The sequence below is a fragment of the Motacilla alba genome, chromosome 11 (genome assembly GCF_015832195.1).
Source record: "Motacilla alba alba isolate MOTALB_02 chromosome 11, Motacilla_alba_V1.0_pri, whole genome shotgun sequence".
NCBI lineage: Eukaryota > Metazoa > Chordata > Aves > Passeriformes > Motacillidae > Motacilla > Motacilla alba.
This window is the reverse complement of record NC_052026.1, coordinates 13,385,900-13,399,939: the sequence shown is the minus strand read 5'-3', so window position 1 is coordinate 13,399,939 and position 14,040 is coordinate 13,385,900. Positions and strand designations below refer to the sequence as shown.

At 42.8% G+C, this 14,040-nt stretch overlaps 1 protein-coding gene and 1 non-coding gene across 2 annotated transcripts in view; both read right to left on the bottom strand.

The window, feature by feature from the left end:
• SF3B3 (splicing factor 3b subunit 3) overlaps positions 1 to 14,040 on the bottom strand; it is a 29,093-nt gene that overhangs the window by 12,406 nt on the left and 2,647 nt on the right. Inside the window, exons 4-15 of the mRNA XM_038148014.1 lie at positions 13,788 to 13,960; positions 13,281 to 13,422; positions 12,229 to 12,341; positions 11,390 to 11,527; positions 10,133 to 10,236; positions 8,780 to 8,945; positions 8,207 to 8,302; positions 7,619 to 7,691; positions 2,082 to 2,233; positions 1,529 to 1,684; positions 1,222 to 1,377; positions 379 to 522 (exon numbers count right to left, since the gene is read on the bottom strand). Of these exons, the coding sequence (XP_038003942.1) occupies positions 379 to 522; positions 1,222 to 1,377; positions 1,529 to 1,684; positions 2,082 to 2,233; positions 7,619 to 7,691; positions 8,207 to 8,302; positions 8,780 to 8,945; positions 10,133 to 10,236; positions 11,390 to 11,527; positions 12,229 to 12,341; positions 13,281 to 13,422; positions 13,788 to 13,960 (1,613 nt within the window). The remainder of the gene's footprint in view (positions 1 to 378; positions 523 to 1,221; positions 1,378 to 1,528; positions 1,685 to 2,081; positions 2,234 to 7,618; positions 7,692 to 8,206; positions 8,303 to 8,779; positions 8,946 to 10,132; positions 10,237 to 11,389; positions 11,528 to 12,228; positions 12,342 to 13,280; positions 13,423 to 13,787; positions 13,961 to 14,040) is intronic.
• LOC119705831 lies at positions 11,992 to 12,071 on the bottom strand. Its single transcript, XR_005258341.1, has one exon. It is a non-coding gene; the product is annotated as a small nucleolar RNA SNORD111 (small nucleolar RNA).

The window sequence follows — 14,040 nt, the reverse complement described above, 5'->3', positions numbered from 1 at the left end:
GCTGTGAAACAGCAAAGTTATTAGAGCAGAGCATCTGCTTGTGGGCAGTTACTTGTTTGACACTGCCCTACAGGCAGTTTTTAAAGAACTGCTCAACATTTCAACCAAAAATATTTCTTAAAATATGCTTCCTTCTTGAATGGCAAAAGCACAGTCTGTCCTACATAAAATCTGGTATAATACACTGTCTTTTGATTAGACTTTAGTCTAAAAATGTATGGGGAAACTCACACCTCTGTGAAGTCACACAGCAAATTCCCCAGTCTGGGCTGTCAAACTTTGTGTTGCACTGCGTGATGACAGGGCTATTTTAACAATCCACTTTCAAGCAAAAGCTCCTCAAGACATGCCTGCCAGAACCAGGCAAGAACCCCTCACCTGCAGTCCAATGTTCAGGTACAGAAAGCCAATGGAGCCCCTCTCTCCCAGCTCATCCTGTTTTTCTGTGCCACCCATCTCCACGATGCACAGCGACTCGGGCTGCGCAGGCAGTGCCTGCATACTCAGGGGCTGTAAACAATCCTGGGGGAAACAGGACAGAGGGACAACGCCAGTCAGCAAGGCTTGGCATGGCAAGACAGGATTCAAGCCCCACCTAAGGAGTTTGAAGATGCTCTTTTAGATCTTCCAAAAGGAATTAGTCACAGAAAAAAAGAAAAAAGAATTTATAACAGATACTGGCTCTATGCATTTTGGCAAGCAGGAGTCTGCCTGGCCTTTAGAGAAGAAAAACTGGATTCTTCCAAACTGTTCTAGCACCATTTGCTGCTATTTAGCATGGAGTGACCTAAGGAAAATTTAGGTTACTACAACCAGCTTTGAACACCTCATCTGTTGCAGGTAGACAAATGGTAAGTTTGATTTGCTGCCAACTCACCTGCAGAATGAGTCTTTTAGTACAGGTACAAACAGGGAGATGAGAAGGGGAAACCCAAGAAAAAACCCACCCAAAACAAAACAAAGAAAAGAAAATTATTTTGTGACTCGTCAGCTGAACCTCCAGAGGCATAAATGATTCTCAATAAAACTGGAGTATCTGTCAGAGGGAAGGATCAAGGGCCACGCTTCCTGCCAACCAGCAGTGAAAAACCATGCAAGCTGTCCATTCCTGCTCACCCATCTGAATATGGAAAGACAGTTTGGATGGCTACAGTCCACCTCTGGAGGATCCTTCTGAACATTTCAAACTAATGAGAAGGTAAAACCAGAGCAGCTACTCACCGAAGGGTCAAGTGAAATAATTCTGACAGTGTTGTCCACCAGTCCAACAGCAAGGAACCGGGAACGCTGCTCCCCGGGAGGAACGTTGGCCAAGCTCATGCAAACGACGTCAGCCGACATCTCCTTTCTCTCCGTGTACTCATTCAGCTGTCCTGACTGAGAAAGAAAAACGGAAGACTTACTAATTAGATCCCTTGTTTTTAAACAATGCTTTGGATTTGTTATCTAAACAATATCACAATTTTAAAACAATTTATTAACCCATACCTCACTCTTCCAAACTCATTCACAATATTAGCACACATACCGGGTCCATCTCAAAGTAAACCAGTTCTCCTCCAGTCAGTGCTATCACCACTTGTCTTTGGTTCACAGCACATTTAACAATGGTTTTCTTCCCTGGTGTCTTCCATTCATTTACTCTCTTATCTGCTCGGATGTGCCGGATCCCATCTGGATAAACCTGAAGAAAGTAAATACAGAATTGATGTGGCATTTTTTTTATTTCTTCACAACTCCCCTTTCACTGGTGGTTCTGACTCAGCAGCAGCCAAAGGCAAGAACCGCTCCTGGCAGCCAGTGATCTGAACTATGCACCAGGCTTAACCAGCACGTTCCAATACTTGCCAACTGGGAGAACTGCATCTTTCAACCACAGCAAGGAACTACTGAAGGAGATTACGACCATTTTAAACTTGTCCAGTTTCACTTAGCAAGATATAAAAAGGGAAAGGCCGAATCAGCATCTTTCTCTGCCAATCCACACCTTTAGACATGTGTTGCACTACTGCAGAAGTCACATCCGTGCAGCAAGCTGAGAGTGGCAGACAGTAGACATGTAAGAAGCAGCTTTCCATTACCTGTACCAAAGCATCATCACCAAGAAGAGAGCAGGACAAGGTCGGTGTAGTGCCCAGGAATCCAGAGTCAGTCACTTCTTCTACAGTCTCTCCGATAGACAGCACCAGCGTGGCATTTACGAAGGACACGATGATGTAGGCATCAAATTCATCTGGTCAAGGGAGACAGGGGAAAAAAAAAAAAGAGTGCTGATTTAATAAATGCAAGGCTTCCCAACACAATCAGCAGTCTGACAAACGTCTAGCAGTTACTCTTCAGCAGAATTCCTGTGATAATTACGGCTGCTGACAGTATTGCACAAGTTCGCTCTAGGACACGCTGTCCAAAAGCCAGCCACTGCCGGACTCCAAACAATGCAGCACCGAGCCAGGGGTCACACCACGATGCAGATCCACAGTCAATTCAAAATACTCTGGATGCTGGCAAGCAGGATTCTTGCAAATTTTTTTCAAAGAACGCTCAAGTTCTCGAAGTCTTTAAGACAGTTGTCCCCCCTCACCCAAAGAACTGAATCCAGATTCAATACCCAACAAAGTCAAACTAAATACTGTACTTCAAAAATTTGAACATAAGGAATCTATCTGCAGAAACCACACCACAGATGTTGCACACAGGAGGCTGCAGGACCACAATCTCTATCTAGCAGCCACACAATAAAAGGCTGCAGAGAACATTAGGGTGCATTGCAGCAGAATTCAGGGTTAAACCTGCTCTACCATCCTCCAGAAGCTCAACTGGCTTCCATTCACACTGTGAGAGTCTCCTGGGATAAGAAACAATTACATTTTTAAGATAGTTGCAATACTGTCATTTATCCCAATAGAAGAAAAGGTCAGTGTTTGCTCTATTATCTCCAGTACTGGCTTCTCCCAAAGGGGACAGCGTGGGAGACTCCTGTAGCTTGGACATGGAGGAGCTATGCTAATCAAAATAATCTTAAGAGCTCATTTGGAAATAGGGAAACTTTGTGGGAAATGAGGGCAGTAGGACTGGGTAAAGCAAAAATTCCAGTTTATTTCTCTCTGCTTTCACTCTGCAGAAAGCAATAGGTCTTAAGAGGGGAAGAGGACAATCTCATTAAGAGAATAACAAAAGCAACAGAAACAATGAAGTCTACTGGGAAATGGAGCCAGGAGCCTTGGAAGAGAAATAAGATTGCCTCAGAGAAGCAACTCCACTTCAACTGCTGTCATGCAGCTGCTATTTCTTAAAAAGAAAATTCCTCATTTTAACCCAACTCAACCCAAAGCTCAGACTTGGGCACCACAGTGGTACCTAGTGGAGGTGAAGGCATAAGAGCTGTCAGTTTCTGCCCTTGAAAGGAGATTCTCCATCATTTTCAAACACAGGAGACATAGAGAAGTGGCTAATAACTTTAATAGAAAAGGAAAATAAAGGAGTCTCACTGGGATGGAAATGGGATGCCACAAAATATGATGCAGCAGCTTAAAGAACCCGAGCTGGGTTAACCAAAACAAATGCTTTAAGAACTAATAATCCTTTTCTTATCCACCCTGTATAGATGGAAGCATTGCCAAACCTGCTGTGTCACGTTTATAACAAAAAGTTCTTACATACAGTTGAAAATATGCAAGTGAAATATTAAAAAAAAAAACAAACATCATTCTTCTCTGCAACATCTGGTACACAGACCACAGCTCTGATCAAACTGAAGAGTTCTGTGTAACTACAGCGATTTCAACACAAGTCTATGGCATAAACTCTGTTACTTCTCTATTAACTGCTCCCAGCCTATAACCTCCAACAGCTCCAAAACCCTACAAACAGGAACTGATCCATTTGGGGGAATGAGAAAGCAAGAACTGAATCTGCAGAGAGAACTCCATCAGTAACACCAATGACTTGAATCCTTGGCTAAACAGGAGAATTCCTCCAACATTAACAGCAGATGATAAGGGTTCAGCAAGACACACTTAAACACTGCTTATTTTCTACACAGCACCTTCTCCTACAAACTTGCACAGATTTTTCAACACCAGAAGTCTACAAGAATTCCTCGATCATGGAGTTTCTAGCAGTTCACAGGCTAAGCATTTGATTCATAAATATCCCATAGACAGGATGTTCTAAGAATTCCATTTCAAAGACCACTGTTGCTTTCCAAATTACTTCAGAGCTGCTGCCTTCCTCCCTGGGGGCTGTCAATTCTCATGATAAACCACTGTGTCCCAGCTGGAGGTCTAAGCATGTGATTTGGCATAGGACAAAGAACTCCCATCTGAAAACAAAACAGATTCCCTTAGTCCTATCTAAATGAAAACTCATTCCTACCTCTTAATACTTTTTTAGCTCATTCTTTCCATGGCTTACATTTATATTAGAGCATGCCTTTAAGTCTGTGTCAATAATAGTGACAAGTGCACTTTTGCTTGAAGTCTTGTTTTGCTTAATGACTCTCTGCTGGAGCTTTTGAAATAAAAGGTTTGATTTACCAGAATTAAGTCAGTGAATAAGACACATTCATCTAGGTTCAAACAATACATTTTTGGTTTAGAAAATATAGCAGTCTAGTTGAAATTAGGAGGACTAAATCCCTAGGGCACACTGAGAAGTGTTCTCAGTTAGAAAAAGAAAAGATCTACAGATTTTAATATGAAAGGATGTCTACTTAGCTCTGCACAATCCCAAGCAAAACATCAGGCTCCCCAGAGTTTTGAACAGATAGATACCATTTTGCATGCAGACACAAGACTTCAGAGATGCTTATTACTGTACTAATTGCACCAGTCAGCTCCTTTCAGTGAGTAACAGAGACATTTTAATGACTCTGAAGAGCCACAGCTGGACTCATTCTCCTACACATGCATTACAAGTTTTCTGCAGCTTCATGCAAACATTACAACCAGTTATGAAAACATGACATTTCAGTCCATGAACTCTACACTACTACACTTTTTATTATTTATCATGGATTCAGTTTGAGTTAGACCATGAGAATTCCATTCTTATACGCCAGTCCAGTTCTAACAGTTTTCTCACACTCTGCAGCATCTGAATTTGCACTGATATATGATCACCACGAGCTCAGAGGAGTTCAGTGAGCAAACTGCTGAGCAGCGTCAGAGCTCAGGATCCCTCTCAGTTAACAGACTCTGAGGGGATGACAGCACATTTTCCTGGGCTTCTGTTTACTACTGCGTGGCCACTCCGCAGCGCTGACTCACGGCACACTGCTCCTCCAGCAAGAGTGCCAGGTAGGGAATGCTGGCTCTCAGCTCCCAGCTCCATCTGTCAACACAGCAGAGCACACACCTACACCCACAGATCATTCAACTGGAATAGTCTGGTGCAAATCCTACCCACTTCTGTCTCACAGGCAGATGAATTCCATAACCACAGGACATTCCCATGCCAGCAATACCTACAACTGCTCCAAGCACATTTGATCTTTTTCTCTTGGAGGTCTGTACAAAGCAGCTGGAAGCCTAATCTTGGTCTAAAAGAGAGCTGAAAATACCCCTAAAACACACATGTCCAATTTTAGCAAGAACTGACTGTTCCACAGAGACACAGCTGATTGTTTTGCTTCCCAAGGAACTGCAAGATGGACTGGGATCTGCTTTCTACTCCTCAGCTACTCAACTTCAACGGCAACAATCTTCAACTACACACCAGTTTCTAGAATTTGTTTAGTGAAGTGCTTTGCATAAACGTAGCCCCATGCTGCTGGGATCTCTGTGGTTAACCTGTACAGCAGCCCTTAGCAGTAGGTACACACCTGTGGTGATCAGCACCTCCACCACCAGCCACCTGTGGAAGAAAAAAAAAGGCTTGGTATTGGTAGTGAGTATCACCACGTACCAGCCAAGGTTAGTATTTGCTCTCAAGACTGCAGAGTTGGGTGTTTCTTACAGAGGCCCTGCAGCACACACTGCAACATCGAGGCAGAGCTGGGCAACCCGACACTGCCAAGTGTGCCCTCAAGGGCACTTTAAAGATTAAATACACGTTTGAAAATGTTCTGCACTCTTTCTGATTAAAATCCACTAAAATGATTTCTGAATTTCAAGAGTTGGAAGTTGGGATTCAGTTTCACAGAACTATAAACTATTCAGTGAGTAGCACAGCTTAACAACTACAGATTCCAGCCTTTCTGAATCATGGAGATGATCATGCTGAAACCTGGAAAATTTGGAAGGTGGAAAGAAGAGAAGGCAATGAGACTGGTCCCACTTCCTGCAGATCATCAGTGTCCTTCACCTCCTGAAAAGTCAAGGTCTTCTTCTGGAACCCCAAGAGAAAAGATTTTAAAACTGTAAGGTGATATCAGAAGCCTCCAGTCCTCAGAGGGAGAAAATCTTACCAACTTCTTTTCCAGAATGCTGGAGAAAAGGTTTCTAACAAACTGGAATGCCACTTCTAGAAAACCATGTATTTCTTTATATAAACTGTGGAAATATTTTCAACCCTTTTACTTCTGGGGGACATGAAGGCACTTTATGCTCCAAGTTCCTCCCTTGTTGCTTAGACAGTATATGAATCTCAGGACATGAGCACAGGAATTCATGGCAGGTCTCACTGAAATTCCCACAGGCTTACTGGTTCCCTGGAAGACACACTACTCTGCTTAAAGGCAAGGTGTCATGTCACCATAGCACACTAAGGCCTCTATTGCGACAATTAGCCTTTCATGATCCCCGGTGTAAACCTAGGGAAATCTTTGTGAAAGTTCAAGAAAGCACTGCTTGGGAAATTATCCCTGAGACTGCCAGCACCCAGAACAGACTCCCTACAAGATTTTTAGGTGTTTCTGTGAATTCTGCTCTCACATAAAGAGAAAGGCAAAAGGTACTACATTTCCTCTTGAACATTAGCAATAGCAAAGCTATTATTTCAGACCACGAAATTTAAAAAAACCCAACAACCAACCAAACCCCCAATCCAGTATATTCTGCCAACCTAAAATATTAATCTTTCCGGAATCACAAACCTTCTACACACTGCTGGCTTTTGAATAGAGAGTATGTCCTAGTCCAGAGTGGTTTTTTTCACAGATATGCACAGAAGGAAGTAATAAAATGCAAACACTGTTGCTGATTTATCATCTTTGTTCCATAATTTGTATCCCACTCCCTCACAAAGAGCTGGTTACTGCAGTTGTCAACACACACATGAAGAATAGTAAGTACACTCCAACAACAAGAATAGCAGTTGCCTGCGGATGTTTGAGCAAGAACTTATGGGCAACAACTTATGGGAAGTGGGAACGCATGAGAAGTTCAGCAGCTTCAGGCTGCAAATGCACAGCTGACACAGCATGCTGGGTGATGGATGCAGCTGCAGGCAGATGCTTCTTTGTCAAAAGGAAGTGTGACAATACAAGGGGACCAGAGGGTGGGTGGCTTTTTAAGACAAACAGGTGGCAGCTGACTCAAACCACAATTTCTGAGGATGCCACACAAGCACCACGCAGCACCATTCCTACCTCCTTGGACAGAAAACCAGAAAACAACAAAAAACAAAACACACACAAAAGCATTATGACCTCCCTGTGCTTCAGGAAAATACTGCATACCTTCAACATGTCTCCTCACAGTCCATACAGCATTGGGGTTACCAGGCAGCTCTGAGACGGCCATTTCAGATACCTAAGAGTAAACAGGAAGAAGGTTCTTTTGCAAACAGATGTTTAGACTTTACTAGAGTAAGCAATCAAACCACGAGTAGTTTTTAAGCTTTCCCACAACCGGGCAGAAAAGCTAACAATTCCCAACTCTGATGCTCTCAGCCCGTGCCAGATGTGCTGCAGGGCAAAATATGGTCAGCGATGATATGGCAACATTATTGCTCTGGATGATCAGCTTTAAAACAAGGTCATCCACCCCCAGCAGAGATCAGCAGCAGCTGGCAGACACCAGGAATGTTCCAGCTCAATACACTCAAGTATTAGAAGAAACAAAATTCAGGTTTTGTTGAAGTCAAGTAAACAAAAAGCCTTTGAGACTGTAAGAATAAACAATACAAGCCTTCTATTCATCAAGAAGCAAGAGAGAGTAGCTCTGCAGCCTACAGCAAAAGGAGAATCCCTTCATTTCAGCAACTTTATTTCAAGGATTTCCCCACACTGCCCTCATCTCTCAGGTCTTTAGAAGAAAGTGCTTACCTCAAGTCCATGTCTTAAAACCCTCAGGGATGACCTGGGCCCCCGACCACAAGCCACATACAACTGGGGTGTATCTTCATTGGCCAAATCTGCTATCTGTGTGGAGAAAAAGTGTCAAAACAACATCCATGGAACGAGAAAATAAAACTATACATACATACATACATATATATATATATATATATATATATATATATATATATATATATATCACACTACTGCTTTAAGAATGTTTTTTCAAACACCAAAAGCTGTGGAGATGCCATGGGGTGTTCCAGCTGCAGCCCTGAACGCAAAGAGTTTCAATAAAACTTAACAAACAGCTGGTCTGATGGTCAACAGAGAAGCATCACAGAATCACTGGCTGACACTCTGGGTTTAGATAGATATTTATTGCCACAGGAATCAAAAGCTACCAGGCCAGGTACCAATCTCAGGCAGCTGTCTGAGAACCCTGCAGATTTGCCTCTCTATGAGTCTACCGGTTGCAGTATTTCTGGAAACCTGGAATAGCTTAGCTGGTGACTCCACTTAACACATCTGGTAAACAGGAACTCGCTGATGGCAACATACCTGACAACACAGAATAGGAGACAAACTGTCCAACTCATCCACCAGCACCAGGTTCTTCAGAGGTCGAGGCTGAAAAAAGAATGTGTCTCCTTCCTCAAGAGGCATGGCAGAGGAAAACTCTGGCTCCTCATCATCGTCCCCCAGGTGAGCTATCTGGTACAGGTAACTTGAGACAGAAAAAAGTGTGTCAGCATGCTCAGAGCAAGGCTCGTGTAGCCTTCTTTAGGTAAGACTTGACCAGATATTCAGGTAGTGGGGAAGAAAGAAAACCGACCCTACATTATTCAGTTATCATTATTTGGCTTTAAGGATTGTCTTCTGGGTTACAAAATATTTAAAAAAAATCAGAGGCCTGCAAAGAAAAAAAACCCAAAACCCACAAACAAGAAACCCCCCACAACCTCCCAGCTTCAGCCCTTGACATTTGCAGGTGTCACCAGCAAGGTGTCCCAGAGTTCCAGTATTTTGTTTACCCTTGAGCTTTATAGATATTCTTGTGTTTAAGCCAAAGTAGCAACTGACAGCTGAGGCCAAAAGCAAGGCCAATGGCTAGGACTTCAACTCCACAGTTACGTATTTTATTGGAATACTCTCACCTTTTAAATCATACTACTTTAACCACATTCCCCATTCCAATGTATGAGCACAAATAACATAACAATCAAATAAAACTTCAGAGAAGAAAAAAAACAAACAAAAAAAAATCCCACAGAAAGACAGACTGAGTTACTTCCTGATTTTAATAAATATGGCTTCCTCAATTCAGATTCAGTCCAGCAAACTGGCTGGGGCTCCCTCAGGTGGCTGACTGCAGATACAGTCAGGAAAAGCTCCATTCCTGAGAATTCCTCCCTCAGACACAGTTAAGCTAATCTCCAATGGTGTGCATGATCCTTTAGAGTATTTAGAAGTCCAAACATGAACTAAGTCCTCAAGTACACATCCAGTAAGGAAAGGAACACAGCTACTAATAAGAAATCCTATTTACTTCTGAATGGGCCATACACACAGAAGTTCAAAACTATCAAACTAATTGAAAAGTAATTCATCTGATATGTGATGAACCCTACACACACAGCAAGTGCTCAATTTTTCCATAATCTGCTGCAACAGCAAGTAACCTTTTGTTCTCTACACTTCATCATCTAATCTGAGTTCAAACAACAAGAAAATTCCCCCATTCATAGTCTAATCCAGCTGCTCTTCTCAAGCCCTCTGAACAAAGCACTAATTTACCCATTAAATCAGAGGTGTTGGCTTTCTATGCACAGTAAGTTCAAGGGTCAATCTGCAGGCCTGAACAGAACCACTCTGTTTCAGGGGAAAAACACTGACGTAAAATGGTATACTCACTGGTTCCCAAATTCAGATGCCACAAAAAGAAACCCAGTTTTCAGCACACACATGGCAGCAGCAACAGGAACAGTGTCAAAGTACTTCAGTCGAATCTCTGTTACCTGAAAGCAGATGAAGATGTGAATATGATGTTAAAGTACTGGAGCTCCATGTGTGTGATTAAATAACAAACATCAGCCTAAAGAACTAAACAAGAGCAGGCCAGGCTTAGCACATCCGTACTTGGGGCACCAGGCTACAAATCACAAAATCCAACAGACTATTTGAACACACAAGCCAGGCTGTTTTATTCCAAGACTTTCTGCCTTTTGTAACACTGAGTCAATCTGGAAAACAAAAGATGTAAAAATAGCAAGCTGCCTAAGAGGAAAGAAATTTGCTTCACTGAGCACCACCAATTCTCCAGCACTAGAAAAACAACCCTTCTGAGCAAATTTCTAAATCTGATATGGTCTCAACAGCTGTTGGTGAAACACCCAAGAACAATCTTCAGGCACTTGAACATAACAGAATCACAGAGTATTCTGAGTTGGAAGGGACCGACAAGGATTATCAAGTCCAACCCCCGGCTCTGTAGAGAGCAACTCCAAAAATCACACCATGAGTCTGAGATCATTGTCCAAACACTCCCTGAACTCTGGCAGGCTTGGTGCCTGCTACACAATCATCCCCTGTACCAAGTATGACATGTTTAGATGAAGAAATTAACATTCAACATTTACTCTAAAAACCCAACTAATCACACTGCAGCAGAGAACTTCTCCGAGCAGAATACTGAAACAAGCAGCAGCAAGCCACTGCAAGGCTGTTATTTCAACTCACAGACCAGCTGTGCCAAGCTGGCTACCTCATCTTGCAAAAATATTGATTGCAGTATGTAAACACTCAATTAACAGACTAGAGAGTACTTGCTGAAATCCAGGGAAGCTAAGTTCCACGGAATATTTACAGAAATACTCTCTAGGAGGTTCATGGACCACAGCTTACATCTTTTAAAAAACAGACCACCTCTTGAACATCTTAAGTATGCTCAACAGACTGCAGTTTAATCCTCAGAGGATTTTGCAAACCTTGCACCGAGTCTCTTTACGAGTAAAACACTGGTCACCACTGTGGGTAAACTCTTTTACAAATCATGCAAAGCATGCTCCCTTACACAGTTAAGCTCACAACAGTAAATACATATCACCTTAGAGAAAGTAACTGACTAAGAACTCCTCTCAATTAATGCTTCTGCATTCATGTGATGCTTACCATGTCTTCATCAGTCTCCAGAGTAATTTTGAAGATGTCTCCCTGCTCTGTCTGGGCCAGGAAGAAGAACATGGACTTGGTCTTATGTGTAGCAGAGCAGACAAAGATCATACCTCTCTCTGGGTCATCCAAGTCATTCTGTCAGGAAAGACAGTGGAGGTCATTGGTGCAATTACCTGACAAGCACAGAGGTGATTTCACTAACTGAAGTATTTCCATTTCACAGGTGCTTTAAGAGCTCACAGTATGTAAGAAGGTTTTTAACACAGAGCACATCCCTTCGTCACACCCGTAGTCACCTTTGGTACAGCTCTGTCCCACAAGGAAATACAGCTGTGGGACACTGTGCCTAAGCATCATCCCTCATCCGTTTTACTTTCCTCTCCTGGCAACTCTCACATATCAAAGCCAAAAACACAGGAAAGGGCTGTAACCCACACACAGCTGGTTTTGAGCACCTTGGCAGGTGTTCAAAGCACTACATTCCTAATACCAAAAGAGAGGAAGCAGCCTTAGATGCAACAGAGCAGCTGTTGAATTCACCTGCAGCTACAACTGCCACTGTTCAACATCTCAAGTAATCTTATCTTGCACTGACAGTGCTGCCTGATCAGAGTCTTTGGCGTATCTCCAGTATAAATCTCAGAGAAGAGACATGAACCACACTCATCACTTCAGGCTACGCCCACCTCCATCCTCCCTCCCAGATAACACAGAGTCAGTGATGTAGATAAGCCAACATGTTTTTAACTCCTTTTTTTCCTTACTTTAAAACCTTCCTGGTGCTCTTAACCTTGAAAGGCAAATTCCAAGCATTCATAATCTTAAAAAATTCTCACCCGTCTCCTGGGAATCGGGCATCTGATATCAGGCTGGTCACCAAAGTTTTTATAAGTAATATAGTTTTCAGAACAGATCAGCACCCCACTGGGGCCATCAGAACCACCAGGAACTGAAAAAAAAAATTATTAGGAGAAAAGCCTTTACCACAGATCTGACTGGCTGCCTGCAGAACATTTGGTTTTCTTTAAAGCAATATAGTTTCCAATACTCTCCATCACCCTGCATACACGAACCCGGTCTCACTGAAAAGACAAAAGACTGAGTACAGCTGCCTGTGCCACCATGAGAAAAGAGCAGATGGAACCAGGGGATCTGGAAGGATGCAGTTTCTGACAATTGCTCAGGTTTTATGGCTTTTCCTCATCTAGAAAGCCATGACACATCCAAAATGCTACACTAGCAACTTGTCAGATAAAACACAACCCTTGGGTTTCTGGCATGTTTGCTTGTAGCAAAATCCATCAGATGGATTAAAATCTTTAGTTAATAGAAGCATTCTAAAATCATACTTTGGGATCCCAGTGTAACAAATCATATCATCAAACAGACTCAGCACAATACTTGGTGTCTGTCTGACAGCTGCCTGCAGGAGATGCAATAGGGCAAGCATACAAAGATGCTCCCCCAGCTCGGCACCTTTTGTGCTTGGAGAGAAACCTGCAGCAGTTTCCCTGGTTGAAAGTGTTGTACTGGCTTTGCACCCAACTCCTCAAATTGGGGGCTTTTAGTCCATGGATTCATCTACTGCCTTTAGCAGATGGAATCCCATTAAAGAGAGCAAAACAGCACCTACACATTAACTAAGTCCTTTTGCATTGCTACCAGCTAATTTCAGGAGCACTCTCAAACTGCAGCTGCTTCTATGAATACTTGTGTATTTCCATGTGTAAACCACCCCTCGTTACCTGACTGCAAGGTCAATTAAATAATTTATACTAATGGCTCAAACTACAATTGAAACAACTCCTAAGATGTGGAGTATTGACTGTGTTTTCCTGGGGAATAGGAACCACACAGACCCATGCAAAAATAACTCTGTGGGCGGTACCTGTTATGAGGAAGTTGCCATGCTCTTCCAGGGGCTCACTGTACTTCCTGACAACATGGTTCAAACCCAAGTCCAATTCATAAAACGTCAATGTCTGCTGTGTGTTGGCTGCAGCTTCACCTGTCGGATCGTTGTCTGCTTCCTAAAACAGAACACATCGAGGTGTCTTTGAAAAAAAAAGGATTAAAAGGAGGAGCAAAGTGGATGCGTTGGGAAACAGTTTTGAGTAGCAACAGAATGGGGGCCAAAAGACTTGCTGGAAGCTGCACAAGACAAGTTCAGACCAAGAAAACAGGCATGTTTTCAGCTGAAAAGCAAAAAGAATCAATCACCAAGACAAAAGAGATTTGCCCATTCTGTCTGAAGGCAAGACAAAAAGCCAGTAGACCTGTAAAAAATGAAAACTGTCCCAGACAGCAGGAGCAGCCCATGTTCCCCAGTGAGAGATGAAGAACAGAATAAGAACAAAGGTCAAAATACAGCAAAGGGAGATGAAGTTCTTCTCACCTCATAATCCATTTCCAGACAAGCAAACATTGGGTTTTCAAACCCCACATCGACTCCCACCACGTGGTAGACCAAGGTATTGGCTTTGTGGGCTTCCAGTGGGGAGGAAATGGTGAGTCGAGCAGCAGCATCTCTGTTCAGGATATACACCAGCTTCTGCTTCTCAATGGCACCTGCAAGAAAGGACAACAGCATGTGAAGCCCATTGATAATCAAATCTCACCATACCTGCAGCCCAAAATCCAGCTGTAAC